General features: G+C 33.3%; 1 protein-coding gene across 1 annotated transcript in view; it reads right to left on the bottom strand.

Annotated features, from left to right (window-relative positions):
• The window catches only part of ANTXR2 (ANTXR cell adhesion molecule 2), a 137,015-nt gene that overhangs the window by 77,945 nt on the left and 39,853 nt on the right, over window positions 1-19,217 (bottom strand). The window contains exons 10-11 of the mRNA XM_016156173.2: window positions 17,436-17,505; window positions 4,953-5,031 (exon numbers count right to left, since the gene is read on the bottom strand). Coding sequence (XP_016011659.1) covers window positions 4,953-5,031; window positions 17,436-17,505 — 149 coding nt within the window. The remainder of the gene's footprint in view (window positions 1-4,952; window positions 5,032-17,435; window positions 17,506-19,217) is intronic.

Raw genomic sequence — 19,217 nt, 5'->3', positions numbered from 1 at the left:
GTAAAATGAAAACAAACAAAAAAATACTTTCTAAAGACCTACAGACTTATTCTTTAACATATTTAAGCTAAGTATGATGGAAAACAGAAGAAGCAAACAATTTCATGCAACCTGACCTTGCCATAAATGTGTAAGACCCAGCCCTGGATGTCTGGTCCCAGACATTAGCTCAGTTTGCTGTATACAAATTCAGACTTTCCCAGTTCCTTTGTTTTGCTTTGCCAGAGCGATTATCAGAGTATAAAAGGGAAATACTTTCATTGTTCACGTAACTTTATAAACAAATTAAGGAAATGTCAAACACATAGACTTCAGTCCTGTGAGCAGACACCATGCTGCAAACAGCAGACATAAGAGTCAGATGAAACTAGATGTGATTACACATAGATCTGCCTTTTATGCAAAAACTAAACATTTCTCACTTGAGATTAGCATGCTTCTCTTTGAATGTTAGGCAGTTTTATATAAGTATCAAACTTTTAATGTTGGACAAGTCTACATGAAGCCTACAGGTTAGCTAGAGAGACAAGCCTTGAACAAATAAGTACAAATGTGAGAAGTATAGAAGGTAACTACAAGAGAAACATGTCCAAATGGGAACTAGCCTGGTCTAGGATTCTAAGAAGATCTCCTTGAGGAAGTATAAGAAAGCCTGGAGAGGGAGTAGGGGCAGAATTATGGCTTCTTGCCAGAAAAAGAAAAAGACAAATTTAGCTGAAGCATAGAGTTTGAGGGGACTTGGTAGCACCCGAAGATGCTGAAGAAAAGATATGAAACACAAATTTCTGAAAAGCAGTAATTCTCTTCCTTACAGAAGATTTGGCCACTTGTTGGACTAATGTCCATTTGTTGGATGATTCTTCAATTGGCCATTTGTTGGACCAATTCTTCCCAACTATAATTCTGAACAAGTAGCATTTTCAGAAGATGAGGGTGTGAAAGTTAACCAAGGAGTCTAGTCAGAGACTTAGTACCCAGATGTTGGTCAAGACTATGAAGTCAAAACTCTTTTAAGGGTTAACGGGACATACCAGAACCCGGAGCTTGACATTAGAGTAGAAGAAATACATTTTCTACTCATCTTGGACACATTAAGTTTTTTAACTTCATCTGCATCTAATTTCCTTTTCTTAATTAAAAGCAAGTCACAATGTATAATAAAAAATTTTACTTTGCCAAATAGAACTGAAATTCCAATAAGAGAATCATGGAAGCATAAAAACTATGCAGAGTCATTACTGTACTTGCGAAATAACTATGGAAAAGAGGAAGCACTCAAAAATTTCAAAACTACACGAGTAACATGTTGTAATCTATCTAGAAAATAATCACAGCAACCACATTAAAATAAAACAGACACAAAAAAAGGAAAAATAGGTCTCCATACTTGTGTTTTGATGGATTTAGTGTTAGGAAAACAAAAAATAACCACGAAATAAGATACAATTTTATTTATTGGGTTATTTTGGAATATTCCATATGAGGAATTAGCAAACTATGGCTCGAAGCCCAAATCAACTCATCTATCTCATAAGATTCCTGATAAGCTAAGAAAAATTTTTTACATTGTTACACAGCTGGAAAAAAATCCAAATTTCAATGTGCAGAGTTGTGTTGAATATAGCCATGTCCATTTGTTTACAAAATGTCTATAGCTGTCTTTGCACTGCATGGCACAATTGAGTAGTTATGACAAACCACACTGCCCCCAAACCCTGAAAAAATTACTATTTTATCTTATACAGGAAAAAAATAACAAAACAAAACAAATAATCCCTGTTTTGTAAAAATCACTTTAGGACCTGGCTACAAATGGCAGGTTGTGGAAGTGTTCAGGCTGCAGGAAAGATGAACATGAGTTCAATTCTCAATTCTATCATTTACTCATCTGTGAAACTTAGCAAGAAACTTAAACTCCAGAGCCTCAGGTTCCAAGTTTCCCACTCTCTTGCGGGCAGTGAGGGCATGTTCTGCTCAGCAAGCCATGCACTTCTACCAAGGGTTGGGTCCACCTAACAGAAGAAGTAACTTCTAGCACTTTCGCATAAATGAGCACTGACAATTGAAGGTGGCTCTCTGTTCCTCAGTTTTCTCATCTGCAAAATTAAGGTAAAGCAATAGCCTTCTATTGAGTTTTGAGTATTACATAAAGTCGAAACATGCTTAGCACATGGACAGTGCTTACCCCAGTGTCTTACACTTAATACATGCTCAGAAAACATGTTCTTGCTATTATTAGTCCAAATGAGTCAAAACAGCAGTAACCAGTTTTGAGGGAGGAAAAAGAGATATCTTTAACCGTGTTTTTTTTAAGCAGAGACATTTTGGGAGATCTTAGATAGATGAAGAGAAATGACTACCTAAGTACAAACTCTCCTCAGGCTCAAATCTCAAGTCACTTAAATCTAAACTTGTGTTTCCCCACTTTTAAACTAGATAAGCAGCTACTTTCATTCACTTATTTAACAAATAATTTGGAGCATAAGCCCTGTGTAAAGATCAGGCAAAGCGCAAGCCCTGCTGTCACTGTCTCAAGACTGCTGAAAAAAGCCAAGAAGTAAACAGGAAATGACAACTCAGTGACATAAGTGCCTTAACAGAACTGCACTTGGAGTGCATAAAGGGACTTCTTTATTTGTGGGATTTACACAAGAATTAATCAATTGCTAAAATAATAGTATTATTTTGTCTGCCTTTCAAATACCTGTGAAAGAACAAAAGGTCATCTCACATAATTATCATATCTGAATATGCCTGAAAGACTGGTTATCACTTAAATACAATGCGTAGTTATTTTTCACAATATCACTCACTGTCCTTTTCTATTGTCTTTCACTCAGTAATTTCAAAGCAGAACTCCATCTTCCCAAAATTGCTCTACTTGAAGACAACTCATCCTAGTTGCCCAGGTAAAAAAGATTGGAACTATCCTTAATGTCTTTCTCACACCCACAGGTAATCTGTGCAGGCATCTCATGGCTCCACCTTTAAAATACATTCTTATCCAACAACTTCTCACCATGTCCACTGCCATCTCCCTAGCGGAGCCACCCTCCCTCTTCTAGATTACTGAAATAGCCATAGAATTGGTCTCTGTGTCTCATCTTTGGGTCCTACCTCCAAAGTCTAGTTTTACACAACAGCTAGAATGATCCTTTCAAAACATTGTCATACCATGTCTATTCCAATGCTCCCTGTTTCACTCAGAAGAAAAAATCAAGTATTACAATGATTTACAAAACCCTGCACGATCTATCTCCCCTCCTTCCACTCTCTCCTAGTCATCTCAAGACTTCTACTCCCCCCAGCTAATCCACTCTAGCTTACTAGCCACGTTGCTCTCCTTTAAACTTGTCAGATATAGTTCTGACTTAGGCTTTGTTGTAGCTGCTCCCTCTGCATGAAACGCTCTTCCCTTGGGTGGTCTTAAGTACTCACTTCCACACCTTCCTAAAGTCTTTGCTTAAATCTCTTTTCAATGAAAATTATTTTAATTTCTTATTTAATATTACAACTCTCTCTCCATCTTTGATACAACCAATGTCTCTTTCTCTGAAATCATCTTACTCTTAAACCACCTCAAGTGACATGCTTTCCTGAGGACAAGACCTAGGAAGACTTCCTTAAAACATACAACTTGTAAATTCCAGATGAGTCATTTAACCTCAGCTCTCTTGCACGCTGCAATCACGCATAGTTACAGGATACAGACAAGGTCTGTTTTCCTTTTTGCATGAAAGAGAGGTGAAAAAGATGGTTGGAGGTACCGAATAGGAAGGAGCATGGAGAAAGAATGACATTTCGGTGAGCTAAACACTGACAAACTATATACCACAAATGTTTGTAACCTCAACCACATCCTGAGGGACCAGGAAATGTACATATTCCAACATCCACAAAACGTACAAATTGCAACATGAATTACAGATGGATGATAAGGGATAAAAAAAAAAAAAAACTAGCTATTTTCAAAATAGAACTAGATATTGATAAAGACCTATCCACAGGATTCCATAGTGACCCAAGTGTCTAAATGGATGTTGTTTTCCTTGCAATGCGGTTTTGCAATGAGAAACACAACTATCTCTTTACAGATAATATCGAGTTGTTTTATTTTTGGAGGAAGGATGTCTCTCAAATTAAAGGATCAAAATATAAAACTATGAAACCATAAGATGTTAGAAAATGCTTAGGTTTGGGGTTTTGGTCTTTTAAAGGCTTTTTTTTTTTTTTTTTTTTGCTTTGATTGATATTTTTTTTTTACAAAAACGTTTATTCATAGAAACAATGTGATCAGTCCCTTTCAGTGCTTTCTTTTTTCACCATCAGCAATATCAAAACTTCCCATAAACCTTAAAAATTATCTATAAGAAAAAAACTATCTTATCAATAGAGTTTAATTTCAAGCTATTGAAGCTTAGGTAAAATAAATCAATCATTTCAACTAAAATATAGTTTTAAACTAAGTCTCAAATGAGATATTATCAAGCTACCAAAATCAAATTCCTTACTCATATGATAAAGCACCAACATTAAAATGGACAAAATAATAAGCTCATTCTTTAATATACACTAATAATTTCAAACAGATGTCTTAGATACTATAGTGCAAACTTTATAACAGATAAATATTATTCTATTTATATATTTAATGTTTTAAGAAAAAGAAGCTTCATTTGGAAATCATTCTCCTACCTGATTTTGATTTTAAATATGACTTTTGAATTTTACAAATACCGAAATAAAATATACATTATCTTCAAATCCTTTTTAAAGGTGGCTACAGGAAAAAACAAAACAGCCTAAAATAAATTCTATACAAACTTTTCCTTATAATGGTCTCCCATGCTATTGTTTATACTTTCTTAGTATACACCAACACTGAGGATCCATAAATTATTTCTGGATAGAATTACTTTTTAAAAGTAACTGTATGCAAACTTTTTACTTACACATTCTGTGGCTGTGACTAGTAATGAACTTGAGATGACAGATTTTCCTCCATTAAAGCTCACTGAAACATCAAGAGTTCTGAAAGAAAATGAAGAAACAATTCAAAATAAATGAAAAGCTAGAGTATTGTGGGAGATTTTATGTTCTTACATAATTCAAAACCAGCCAGAAAGTCTACTTAAAGAGTCAAAGCTATTGATCAGTTACCCCAGCTTTTTTTCTTAGTTCCAGTCCTTATTGGAATAGCCGGAAACAAATTCCTTAAGTGATCTAATTTTCCTAAAAGAAGCATTAACACAAGTAGAAACATTAAGAAATTCCTGTTATTTTTTACAGTAGTACCCCCCCCCCTTATCTGTAATTTCCCTATTACAGTTTTAATTATCAGTGGTCAACTGTAGATAATATCCAAAAATATCAAATCAAAAATTCAGAAATGAAAATTAATATATTTTAAATTGTATACTGTTTCGAGGAGCATGATGAATCTCTCACCATCCTGCTGTGCCCTGCCCTGGACTTGAATTATCCCTTTGTCCAATGTATCCATGCTGTATATGCTCCGTGCCCAATAGTCACTTAGTAATCTTCTCTGTTAGCAGATTAACTATCAAGGTATCTCAATGCTTGTGATCAAGTAACCCTTATTTTACTTAATAATAGCCCCAAGGTGCAAGAGTAGTGATGCTAGCAATTCAGATATACTAAAGAGAAGTTGTAAGTGCTCCCTTTAGTGAAAGGTATGTATACATAGGAAAAAAACATAGTATAAATAGGCTTTGGTACTATCCACATTTTTAGGCATGTACTGGGGCTCTTGGAACTGGGGGTCTCATCACCAGTGGATAAGGGGGGACTTCGTACTTTAAATAAATAAAGGGAAAAAAGAAATTCCTTAATTCAGAGAAATATTGAGATTATTTCAGATTCACAAAAACCTAAAAAGTGGGGAAAAGTCCCAATTAGCTTATTTTTTCTATCTCTAGTCATTATTGGCATCCTAATTGTTTAAGAATAAAAAAATGGAAATAAACCATTTTGAGATAAAGTATAGAGAAATAATAATAAAAGAGAGATAAACTGAAAGAAAAAAACAAATGCTACTTATTTGTAAGCATTTGTTGTAGATGGCCTTAGGATATTAAAATATCATGACAAAGGTAGAAATAAGAGAGAATAATTGTTTTCACGGCTAAGAAATGTCATAGTTAAAATATAGCTCTCATTTTGAAAATGTGATTTCAAATTATAAAATATTTCAAAATAATTAAAATTTCATTAATTTAGAGTATAGTAATTCATTATTTGGGATCAGTCAGCCAGGAGTTAGTAACTTTTTTAAAATAGCGTAACAAAATATCAAAGGAAAAAATGACAAGGAAGTTTTAAAGTATTAAGGAAACAGCTCATTTCTAAAAGAGCTGACTAATATTACCATATAATAATCATTTTGCCATCAAATACAAGCTATCCATTCATTAAAGCAAAAGTAGTAAGTAATATTTTGTTAAGCTGGCTTCTGTACAACACTATGCTCCGATTCCCATAAAATATTCTAAATTACAAAAATTAATAGCCAGAAACTTTGCCTCTATTACTCTGAATTAGTAAAATTTTGTTATAGTTAGCTTTCTTCTCTATGCTTTGAAATGAGTGCCAAATACTTTTAGTTATGGAGAGTTAAGATTAAACAGAAACAATCTGAAGCCACTGGTAAATTTTTCAATAATGATGCCAGAGAGAGAAGATGAGAAATATTAGTCTCTGTTATGTGCCAGATGCTATCTTAGGCATTTTACAAACATTATCTCACTTAATCCTTGTATTAACCCTTAAAGTAAGTAGTATTTTCACAGTTTTACAGATGGGGTACATAAGGCCCAGAAATGTTAATTGCCTTGTCCAAAGTGGTAAGACGAGGATTCTAACAAATTTTGAACTCTTACCATTCACACTACAAACGATGAAAGTCTTTAATGTGCGTCTTTTCTCAATGATATTCGGTTCATTTGTATAGGAATAGAGCCATCAGGAAAAATACTACTAGCAAACTTCTAGCTAAACTTTTCTTCAAAATTCAGGAATGCTCCTATTAAATATGTTTCTTGTAAAATAACTTCCTCAACATGCTTTGTTTTAAAAAAAAAAAAAAAAAAAAAAAAAAAAAAAAAGCTTTGCTAAACCCAGAGAAAAATGAGAACTTGGAGTGTTTATGTCAACTTAACTGAACTTCTGAACTATTCCAACACAAAATGCCAAGCAGCTTACTTAAAAAAGAAAACTTAAAACTAATTGCTTATTCTGCAAAACCGAGTGCTCTGTTTTGTTTTGTTTTGTTTTGTTAAAGACTAAGCATAGCTGAATCCAAAAAAAAAAATATTTTCTAGTTCCTAATTCCTCTATTTTACAGCATGCACCAGAAAGCATACTGACATGGTAAGCATGGTTTCAGTTTAGAGGAAGATTATTTGATTCATAGTAATGTATGATTGTTGCAGGGAAACTTATCGACTCAATTTTCAAGAGATCAGCAGAACAGATTATTAATTCATAACCAAGTTCACTCTTTCCCAAAGTAGAAATGCATGCTGATGAAATTTGGGGGCAACTAAAATAACTGCACATAATCCCCCAAATCTCTGTCTAATATAATGTGGCTGATGTCAAATAAAACTAAGTTAAGTCTCTACAAACTTGGAAAGCCACCTTATGATTCCTCTGACATATAGACTCAATTAAAACAATATAATCCTCACCTTCCTGAGAGTAGTCATAGAACGATCAAAACATTATCAGCAACAACAGTACCAATAATGACGGTTTTATCAACTCCTTACTATAAGCCAGACATGTTACACTCATCTTCTCATTTAATTCTCACAACAACCCACTGAGGTAGGCAATAGCATTATCTCCATCTTCCAAATAAGAAAGTTGAAACTTAAAAAGCTAACAAGTGACAAGTAATAGACTTCTCTGACTCTGGAGTCCAAGTGCTTTTACTTCTACCATATACTATCTTAATTCTCAATAAATATTTTAGGATCTTAAATTCCTCCTACTGGCAAGGGCTTAGCATCACTTCTCTAGATTTTCATTCTATTCACATAATTCTCATGATTAACTATAATGACATTTACCATTTGCTAAGATATGATATTTATTTGTGAATACATATTATTTGCTATGAAAAATTTTCGGGAGGTTGCAAATATGAAAAACACACGCTAAAAGTTACTTCTGCTTTTAAATTTTGTTGTTTCTTTAGAAAAACATCTTTTTAAATTATTGGTACAATATTAGCACTGTTACAACCTCAAATCTTTGTCCAAACCTATGCTGCTTCCTTGCTGGCACACAGATTGATAAAGCCACTGTACCCTCTAACCTAAACTCAAAATCTTGACCTTTCTTTGCCCTAAAAATCTGACATGCGTATTTAATGTTTTCTGCCATATTTTATGTCATATCTGTTAGTATCTATAGATTTCTCATTCCTATTATTAAATAACTTCTATATAATTAAGACAGTAGAACCCAGATTCTCAATTATACTTTATTATGGACAAAAATGTATTAAAGCTATATGATTTTTACTTAATGTCATATATAAGTGAGAGGCAAGGGGAGATTTCATCTATATTTATTTGTCCCAAGAATCAAATAAAATTGAAATAAGAGATAGCTTCAGCCCACATGTTGGGGGATATATGTATGGAGTTCTGGTTTTCACTCTAGTCACTACACTCCAAATCTTGCATTCCTCCATCTGTAAAATGGGAACAATTATACCTATTTCAGTTATTTGGAGGAGGAGAGACTGATAAAAGAATGTACATAAAATGTCCAACACATTGTCTGGAATACAGCAGGTACTCTATATAAACTACTGTGACACCTAACTATTTGTCTAACAGAATATCAAGGCATATTTATCTAAACCTTTTCAATCCAAGTTAAAAACAACAACAACAAATAATAATAATAAAGAATATACAGCAGCAATGAAATAATTACCCAACACTTTTTCTTTAAAGAATTTTATTCTATTTACTGCCATATAAAAATATAGAAAGCTAAACTATTCAAAAAATGCCTAGTATATAATGTCATACAGGTTTATTTAAAGAAATTTTTCAATACTATTTCCTTCCTATTACAAAACATTGTCTTAACTAAACCCAACATTAGCTGAGTGTTGAGCTGAGTGTGCTTAAACCTAAAACCTAAAACTGCGCTCCAAATTGGTTTATGAATGTTTGCCAATAAGTTCGTTTAGTCAGTCACTCTTCATTCTATTACTAGTTAATTAAACAAATATTTATAAATTGTCTACGATAGGCAAAGCAAGGCTATGCTTGACAATAGGGCTGCAGTAACAAATAAAACACAGCATTACGATGTAATTGAAAGGAAGCCACATAAACAAACAATTACAATAGTGTATGATATTGACTAAAATAAATATACATGCAGGAGTACTAGAGAACCATGTGAGAGACACAACGGAGCAGCCTTGCCATGGGGATAGTCAGAGGTTTCCTACGGGAAGTCACCTCTAAGATGAATTCTAAAGAATGATCAGAAGTTGGTTAGGGCAAGAGATTAGAAGGGGATCTAAGAAGATAAATCACTATTTGACACCTGGAAGGCAAGAAAGGCACAGAACAGTCAAGGAACCAAAAGCCACTTAATCTTGCAGCAACACAGAGTGTGAGAGTGACCTCAGTCTGGAAAAGGATAAGGATCATGAAGAACCCAGGATGCTATCTATAGACATTTGGAATCAGGCTTAAGGGTTTTTAAGTTAGGTAGAAATATAGACAGAATTATGTTTTACAAATATCACTCTTGTTGCTGTGTAGAGCATGGGTTGGAAGACTAAATTTCTACCGTAGAAAGACCAGTTAAGCATGTCTCGGTGTATTTCAAATAAGAGCCAAGTTAGAATCTGTGGCAATTCTAAAATAGTAGCATGAAAGGCAGTGTGAAAATGAAAACTGAGAGACATTTATTGGATGTAGGAGGTGAGGAAGAAGGAATAGTTAAAGATGATTTCAAAGGTTCTGTCTTGCACAGGTGGGCGGGTAATCTTTCATAGGAAACAAGAAAAGGAGCAGGTTTGAATAGAAATACATAAGTTTAATTTGGGAACTTCAAGCTCAAGGTGTCTATGAGAAATCCAAATGAGTGAGCAGACAACTGGAGAGTGGGGCTAGTGGGCATTTGAGTAGTGAGTTTAGAGCTAAGGAAAAGATCTAGAGATTTAGAGCTTATTAGCAAGAAAAGAAAGCCTTAGAGAAGGTGTGTTTATAGGTCAGAAATCAGACAACGGTGAAAATTAAGAGTTAAGGGACTGTAAGAAGAAGAGTATGAGGTGACATCTGAGAAGCTAGGGAGGTGAGAATATGTCATGAAACACAAAGAAGACCTTCTGAGACAGGGCTGGCCTACCGTGGAGATAACGCAGGGCAGTCAGGGAAGATATGGCTGAGAACTGAAACTCAAGTTCCTTTTCTATTAATAGGTTCTACATTGTTTAGAATGGCTTACAAATATCTCAATCTACTCTTTGCTCCACCCTTAGAATATTTTTTATAAAGCAGGCAGAAGAAACTTAAACAACGATATATAACAAAAAAATTGTTTGAAGTTCATTTTAATATCAATTGGTACTCAACTAATAGTGACAAAATGAAATTCATTCTATTTGAGAAATTATTAAATACTACTAGGATATGTAATTAATAAATAAAATTCAATAAGTCCTAATGCTCATATTGTTTTTATTTAATGTTTAAAAATGTATGATAATTCCAAAAGAGGAGAATAGCTTAGTGCCATATGTCAGACTCGCTCTGATCTGAGAAATTTCATACACCATGAAATATAATTGGCATTTCAATCCATAGTAACCTATTTGCAAAGTATTCACTTGCTGCTGACTTTATGCATATCCATTAAAAGATCATCACTTTGACCATAATACCTAAAACATTATATAGATTTAATGCAATCCCCATCGAAATCTCATTTTGGCATTTTTTAAAGAAATAGAACAAAAAATCATCAGATTTGTATGGAAGCACAAAAGACCCTGAACTGCCAAGTCATTCTGAGGAAAAAAAAAAAAAAAATGAGGCTGAACGCATCACTCTGCTCAATTTCAAATTATACCACAAAGTGACAGTAATCAAAACAGCATGATATGGGCAGAAAAAGAGACACACAGACCAGCAGAACAGAATCGAGAGTCCAAAAGTAAACCCATATTTATATGGGCAAATAATTTTCAACAAAAAAGCCAAAAACACAGAGTGGAGAAAGGAAAGCGTCTTCAATAAACGGTGCTAGGAAGATAAATCACTATTTGCAAAATAATGAAACTAGACTGTTGTCTATCACCGCACACCAAAATTAACTCAAAATGTATTAAGGACCTGAATATAAGACCGGAATCAATAAAATGCATAGAATAAAACATAGGAACTAAACTCAAGGACCTTGGACTTAAAAAGGATTTTATGAATTTGACCTCAAAGACAAGGGAAGTAAAAAGCAAAAATAAATGAATGAGATTACATAAATCTAAAAAGCTTCTGCTCAGCAAAAGAAATCATCAACAAGGTAAAGAGACAATCATTCAAATGGGAAAATATATTTGCAAGCAATGCTTCTGATAAGGGCCTAATATCCAAAATTTACAAATAACTCACACAACTCAATAACAACAAAAAAACAAACAAGGTAATCAAAAAACGGGCAGAGGATCTGAACAAACACTTCTCCCTAGAAAACATACAAATGGCCAACAAATAAATGAAAAAATGTTCAACATCGCTAGATATTAGGGAAATGCAAATCAAAACCACAATGAGATACCATCTCACACCTGTTAGAATAATTATAATCAACAGGACAAGTAATAACAAATGTTGAAGAGGATGCAGAAAAAAAGGAACCATAATACACTACTGGTGGTACTGCAAATTGGTACAGCCACTATAGAAAACTGTATGGAGTTTCCTCAAAAAACTAAGAATTGATCTACCATATGACCCAGCAATCCCTCTACTGGGTATTTACCACACAGATTTGAAAACCCATATCTGAAAAAATTTTTGCACGCCGATGTTATAGCAGCACTATTCACAGAGGCCAGGACATGGAAACAACCAAAGTGTCCTATGATAGATGATTGGCTAAAGAAGCTGAGGTACATATATACAATAGGATATTACTCAGCCATAAGGAGAGATGATATAGTGCCATTTGTGACAACCTGGAAAGACCTCGAGATAATCATGCTAAGCAAAATAAGCCAGAAATAAGAAAAAGTTGAAAATCACATAATATCATTTATATATGGGATATAAACTTAAAAGCAACAAATGACCAGGACAAACAGAGACTCAAGGACGTGGACAATGGACTAGTGGTTACCAGAGTATAGGGGTTGGGGAGGAGAAAAGAAGTAGACAGGGTTAAGGGGGTCAAATATAGGGAAATTGGAGGAGGGTGAAATGGGTAAAGGGAATCAAATATATGATAGCTGAAGGAAAGTGGACTCTGGGCGTAATCACACAATAGAATAATTATAATGTATGCCTGAAAATTACGTAATTGTATTAACCAACATTACCCCCAATAAACTTTAAAAAAAGATAATCATTTTATGATCCATGAAAAAAGACTAAAAGAATTAAATTAAATTTTAAAAGAACATTCACTGGAAGTAATAAATAATTTACCTCCAATTTGCACACACTGAAAATTAAACTGGCAACTGCTCAAATAGTTATGAAAATTACGGTGACCTAAGGTATTCTGAAATCAAGTGCCACTATTTAATACTCTGCAGAGGTTTTTTTAAAGTTAGCTTTATGCATAAAGATTACAAGTTGAAAAATAAGGTTTCATATTAGTGAATAAAGATTCCACTTTTAGTTTTGAGTACGCATGTAAATTAATGTTTTGTTTAAGGATATTTTCTTAAAAATGGTTAAAGAATTCTTGAATATAATAATTTTTTTGAGATATTTCAATATATGTGTATAACTAAAACAAACACTGCAGTCAGGAAGATTGCTACCTTCAGAAGGAAAAAAGCTGTATTCAGAGATGTACTGAACAGCATACCTAAACTTTTATTGTTAATGTTTTCAGTATTACACAAAAAAATAACTTCTTTTTAACTGATTTGTATATTTTAATAAAATACTGAAAAAGACACTTAGAAATAATCACTCAAGTTTTAGTGCCTTTCATCCAAAAATGTCAATGTCTTTATAATAGTAAAAACTTTGACAATATAAAATTTTGAAACAGATATATAAGAAGATCTGAATATATTTTAAGGATATCCTCTACCTCATTATATAGCTGTCTCTCTTTAACGCTTTTAGTTACCAAAACACTCTCTAAATAATTCTAATTGTCAGAAAGATTTTCCTAATACTGAACTTAAATGTGCCTCCATTTACCTTCTACTCTTTCTCCTTTCCTTGAAGCAATAAAGAATAAGTCAAAGCTACCTTTCACATGACGGACCCATTGTTTAAAGAGAGCTAATGTGTCACACCCAAATTATATCTCATTCAGAATTTTAAATTGCATACTATTTCTGTACTTGGCATCATCTTATTGACCACAACTGGATGTGCTCAAATTAATTGTTGTTCCTCTTAAAACACAATTTCCAGAAATGAATATAATATTTAGAATAGAAATGCAATGCAAATTAGGTGAACTTATCATATTTACCAGTATAATCAGAAAGGAATACACTATGCGAAAGAAAATGTCCTTATAGGAAACAGAAGAAAGAATAAAGTTGTGGTTGTATCACCTGCTAATAAGATTATGAAATTAGGAATTGTATAGATAAACATACACATATATACATAGGTACATTGATAAAAAGGGTTCATCTGAGAAGCCAGGCTAAAGGTGGAATCTGTCCAACCATGAAAGAAATAAAATTAATCAATTTCAATCCAGAAAAAAATTGGATTATATGGAAAAATAATAATGTTGAGGAAAATAAAAAGATTCTATGAACAAGTCAGTCTCTAACCCCAGTTCTGACACACCATTCATCTCAATGATCCTTCAGAATCAGATGCTTGAAATTTTTCACACTCACTGATGTCCCACTACTTCTTACTCAAAACACTCTGTCAAATGTCTTTCCACACTGCCTCTTCAGAGAACTAATACTATCAGTTTCAACTAATTTAGATATTTATTTCATATTTGCCAGAAGATTCTGGCCAACATTTTTGAAAGCACATTTAACTATACCATATGCCTCCTTAAATCATCTCTATCAAACAAGCTGTAGGATAAGGCTCTGGTTCACTCTGTTCTGTTTTTCTTTCTTCACAATGTGTTTATGTATATTTACCCAATTTGCTCTGTTCTTCTTGCCAAATTGCAGGTTTGAGATCTCAACTATTGCAGAGCAGCTGTGCTATTGTTGATGTCTCACTAAACAAGGGTCAGAAAATAAGCCCATACTGCAAATACTGGTGACACCTGCACATTACACCACAAGCCTATTACCGCGGAATGGGGAGGATTCAAAGAACTTCACGGAGGCCTTTCTATTTAAACTAAAGACATTTTGGTACAAATGAACCACTGGCAGGAATAAACTCCCAAATAATCTACAGATTTTTCTTGGTAAGACAATTTGTTTAATCATGAGACATTTAAAAATTAAATCGTATCCAATGAAGGAAATAGAAAAGAACAACCTCACTACTACCACTTTTACATACTTTCATTTAAATACTAAGAATTTGTTCATCTTAGTCTAAAAATCTATATCAAATAAAGAAACTTCAAAGAAATTCCCTAAAAGAAAGTACTTCAAAGACTTATTCCAAAATGCTAAACAATAACATACCTTCATAAGATTTGCCCAGATGGCTTTAACTTTTTACTCCCTGACATCAGTTTCCGAATGCAAACCTATGTCCTAACTACTCTGCTACAATTCTTTGTCTTCATCTCCAAGTAAACATTTTCATGTTAACACTCTTTCAAAACAAAATTTAAGAGCCCTGGGTTTTTAATGAAATAATCTTGAAACAAAATGTAATCCTGGAAGTATAACATAAAGAAGAGAAAGGAACTGTTAGAGTAGGCTAATGAGATGAGGCACATGCCCGTGGATCCAGCTCTGAGACTATGCATCTGGCTTTGAGGCTGTCTGTCTAAGGTTACTTCACCAGCGTGTTGTTAATTATTTAAGTGAGAGAACAGGGGGAACCATCACCACATCTGTCACCCTCACACAGAAAAAAACTTCATTCATCGTTGGGCCAGATGTGTTTATTTGAAACATAGACTAACTAGCTACTTAATGGGTTTGAATCCTTAGCCAAAAACTAATTAGGCAAACATATTAAGCATCAGTCACCTTACAAGGCTAAACTGTTTCAGTTGTGTTGATTTTAATCCAATCTCATAAGAGAGCTCATCACCTACAAAAGTATCTGAAGAAAATTCAAGGCAAAGGAAAGTTCCAAATTACTTGCAACATACTTCATAGAACAAATAATGATGTCCCCAAATACCCGATACATTAACAAATAAAATCTTCTCAAGTTTTGCCTCAGTGATATAATGTATTTGATAAACAACAACAAAACATTTTCAGTTTTAGGTGAAATACTAACAACAAAAGCCAAACAAATAATGACTTCTCATGTCTAATATTTTTATGCTCTATATTATTTTTAAAACTCACATCTCCTGAGTATTTAGCCAATCTGCAAATTACCCAAGACTATCAGCAGTCTCTATCTTATTCTCTTCAAAAGTAAACAAAGCTCACAAGCAAACTGTAGAGAAAACAAATTCAGTATCTGGGATAGAAGGGTCAAAAAGATGAAGTCTGAGACTTAGTGAAGGTCCTAATCCCTGTAGAACACTGCGGTGATTAGACTCTCACTGTGAGTGGAATAGGGAACTCACTGTAGAGGACTTTGAGTGGAGGAGTGGCGTGAACAGATTAACAGGACTACTCCTGCCAAGGAGAGAAGCAGAGAGAACAGCGGATAGGCTAATACACCAAGCAAGAGATGAAAGTAGCTTGGTCTGGGATGGTATCAGACGAGGTGGTTGGGAAGGACTGGATTCTGAACATATTTTAAAATTAGAGCTGATGAGGTTTGTCGATGGCCTGAGTTAGAGAGATCATTAATCAAAGGTTTTTGACCTGTGCAACACAAAGGATGGCAATATCAATGATTAAGACAGAGAACACAGCTCTGGGAGCAGACTGGGGGAACAATCAGAAGAATCAATATGGAATTACAGATTCCTAAAAATAGGTCCAAACTTCAAGTCAATGTACTTATCATCGCTAACACAAGACATGATTACTCAGAAAGCCACGAGTCCCACTGTGCAATTGGGGTTTAGATGACTCTAGGCAAAATGCATCTGCCTCAAATTCCAAGACACAGTCTAATGTTGCCACAAGCATGTTGCCAATAAGACTAGATTATTACATGACACAGAAAATGAATGCTTTTTTAGAGAAAGGAAAAAAAACTCTGATAGTCTTGCTTTTATAAGTTATATTATACAACTCCTTTTAATCAATCTGAAATATAAAGCCGATACTGCTGCAGTTATTTACAGACCAGAAGTGATCAGTATAAAGTGATCTTAAAAATTGCATCCTCTTAATTATCATAAACATATTACATCAACTATTGTTGGGCTAGGGAAGATTTGAAACATTTGTAATAGTTTCCTTTGTAATAGAGAGGGTAGAAAAAAATCATGAGTGGAAATACTAAATTACTAGTGGAATTATTTGTATGTAGGTGATTCAAATAAAGGTCTTCTTCTAAACTAAATATCTCTTATTTTAACCAGCAATCATTATGGTTTATTACCACACTAAAGAACATAAGACTATAGACCTTAACAGGGCTGAGAAACAAATTAAAGCACAAATATTTTCTAGTCCAAGGTGTGCCTTTTTTGAGCCATGTTCTTTTTTTCTCATTAATCTTAATATTTAAAAACTATAGTAGTCAAATGTCTCACTTTGGAACTGTGTGTGTGTGTGTGTGTGTGTGTGTGTGTGTGTGTGTGTGTGCGCGCGCGCGCGCGCGCGCACACGCGCGCGCAGGTGTAAGTATAAATTCAATACCCTGAAATTCAAAATAATGGCTGTGGCTCTGATTATTTAAAGGCTCTAACAATAGTTTTTAGACCTACCCAGATAAATATGTACAGAGATTTTTACTAAATATTTACAAAATAAGATAAAACAGACTCCACTATTTTCAACCTACTAAGAATGCAGTTTAAGTACTAACCAGAGTGGTTTGCCTAGGGCTTACTATTTCATGTTCAATATATACAAGACACAATAAAACAACCAAGTATAATGTGTCATCATTTCCTAATAATTTTTAGCTAAAATGTTTTTTAAATGTTTTTAATGAAGTACTTACTCTCCAACTTTATTCAGGATAGGTGCAGGACAAAGCATAGAATTAAGCTCCACACTTACTGGCTTTACACCTAAAAAATAAAATGTCATTGAATTAAAAATTAAACCTTGGTTTCATTAATAATATGAAGAGCATATGGTTATCAGAGTTCAAGTGTGGAACATTAAACATATTAGCATGAAAAACCAAAAAGATATTCACCTAAAGAATGAGGAGAATGAAAGAGAATAAACAATAGAGATTATATGCTTCATTAGGGTATAGTACCAGTAAATTATAAATTATGATTTTTTTCACTTAGTCCACATACATTTGCAGATATTATAAAATTATCGCTTACTGCCTCAATTTTGCAAATATCTTATTTTTTTAAAAGATAAATTACATATATATTTTTTAAAGCAGAATTTAATAATGGTGGAGAAAAGAAGAATGTCCAAAGGAGAATGAATTTATTTCAAGAATTTAATAAAATAGTTGTATCTACAGTAAAAAACATATTTTTAAATTTGAATGTTTAAATTGTCCTTGTAATTTTAATAACATGTGAAAATGTCTACACTATAAATATTCACAAAAATTACAAAATCAAACTTAATACTAGAATGGGAATGATGAAAATACAATCTGACTCCACTTATTTGTTTGAGAAATTGTTTTAGTAAATGATCTTATGAAGCTAAGGGTAAAATATGTTTATATCATAATCAACTCAAATATGTAATCAAAAAAGGTAAACTTAGATATAGATGACTACTAAATAAAAAAATTATTTTGTCCTTTTAAATTGTGGAACCTGCTATGAAGAGAGTTTGTTACAAATTTTATTGCCTTGCCTTAACAAAATGATTATCTTAATAGAAAGAGAAGAATTCACAATAAAATATATCATGCTGAGATCATCACCGCTTTAATTCAACACTACACATCGAACAGTTACTGTGTGTGGCCAAATTATACTAATTAGAGTGTTTAGTACCATCAAATAAATAGCAAAATTATAGATGAAATGCCCAAAAAAGAGTTCTACCAAAGTTCTCAGAGTTGTAACATCTGACTTAAAGTATAAAATTTTAAGAGCCACTACAATCATCAATGAGGAAAAAATGTCTATTAGAAACCAAAAATGCTCAGAATACCAAGGTCACCTAATAAGAGTTTTTCTCAGAATAATGATAAAAACATAATTTTCTGCTGTTTTTTGAAAGCCAAGCTAGAAAAAATAAAACCTAATCCATAAATATGATAATTATCAACAAACACTGTTCTGATTGGACACTAGAGATATAAAATATCTATAAGACAAAAAGCTTGTCTCAAAAGCTTACTGACAAATTATTAGGAAATTAAATAAAGAAAACAAGTGACAATAAAAGAAGGCAGTAAGTAGTAGAGGAGTCCGAGTTAGTTAGATTTTTCAGGCCAGAGGGATAAGATATAAATCTGGAGAGAAAGGCAATTAAATCTGGTAGTTGAAGTAGTCCATACAGAGTGCAGTCAGGACAATTGGGTTCAACTCTCGGCTCTGCCCATTATTAACTGTGTCAGCACATGCAAATTATTTGATTTGTTCAGCCACAAGACAATCATCTGTATAATAGGGCTACTCAGGATGGGATCCAGCATTTATTAAGTTATGAACAAATGTTGCCATCATTAAATAATGATTAAATAATTATCTTTACTATTTATATTATTACTGGACTTAATTTCTTTCTTCTTTGGTTAAAAATATAGTATAAATTGTTTCATTTGGGGAAAAGAGGAAAATGGTTGATATTG

Source organism: Rousettus aegyptiacus, unplaced genomic scaffold (assembly GCF_014176215.1).
Source record: "Rousettus aegyptiacus isolate mRouAeg1 unplaced genomic scaffold, mRouAeg1.p scaffold_m13_p_10, whole genome shotgun sequence".
Taxonomy (NCBI): domain Eukaryota; kingdom Metazoa; phylum Chordata; class Mammalia; order Chiroptera; family Pteropodidae; genus Rousettus; species Rousettus aegyptiacus.
Note: the sequence above shows the minus strand (reverse complement) of the source record. Positions and strands in the feature narration are given on the sequence as shown.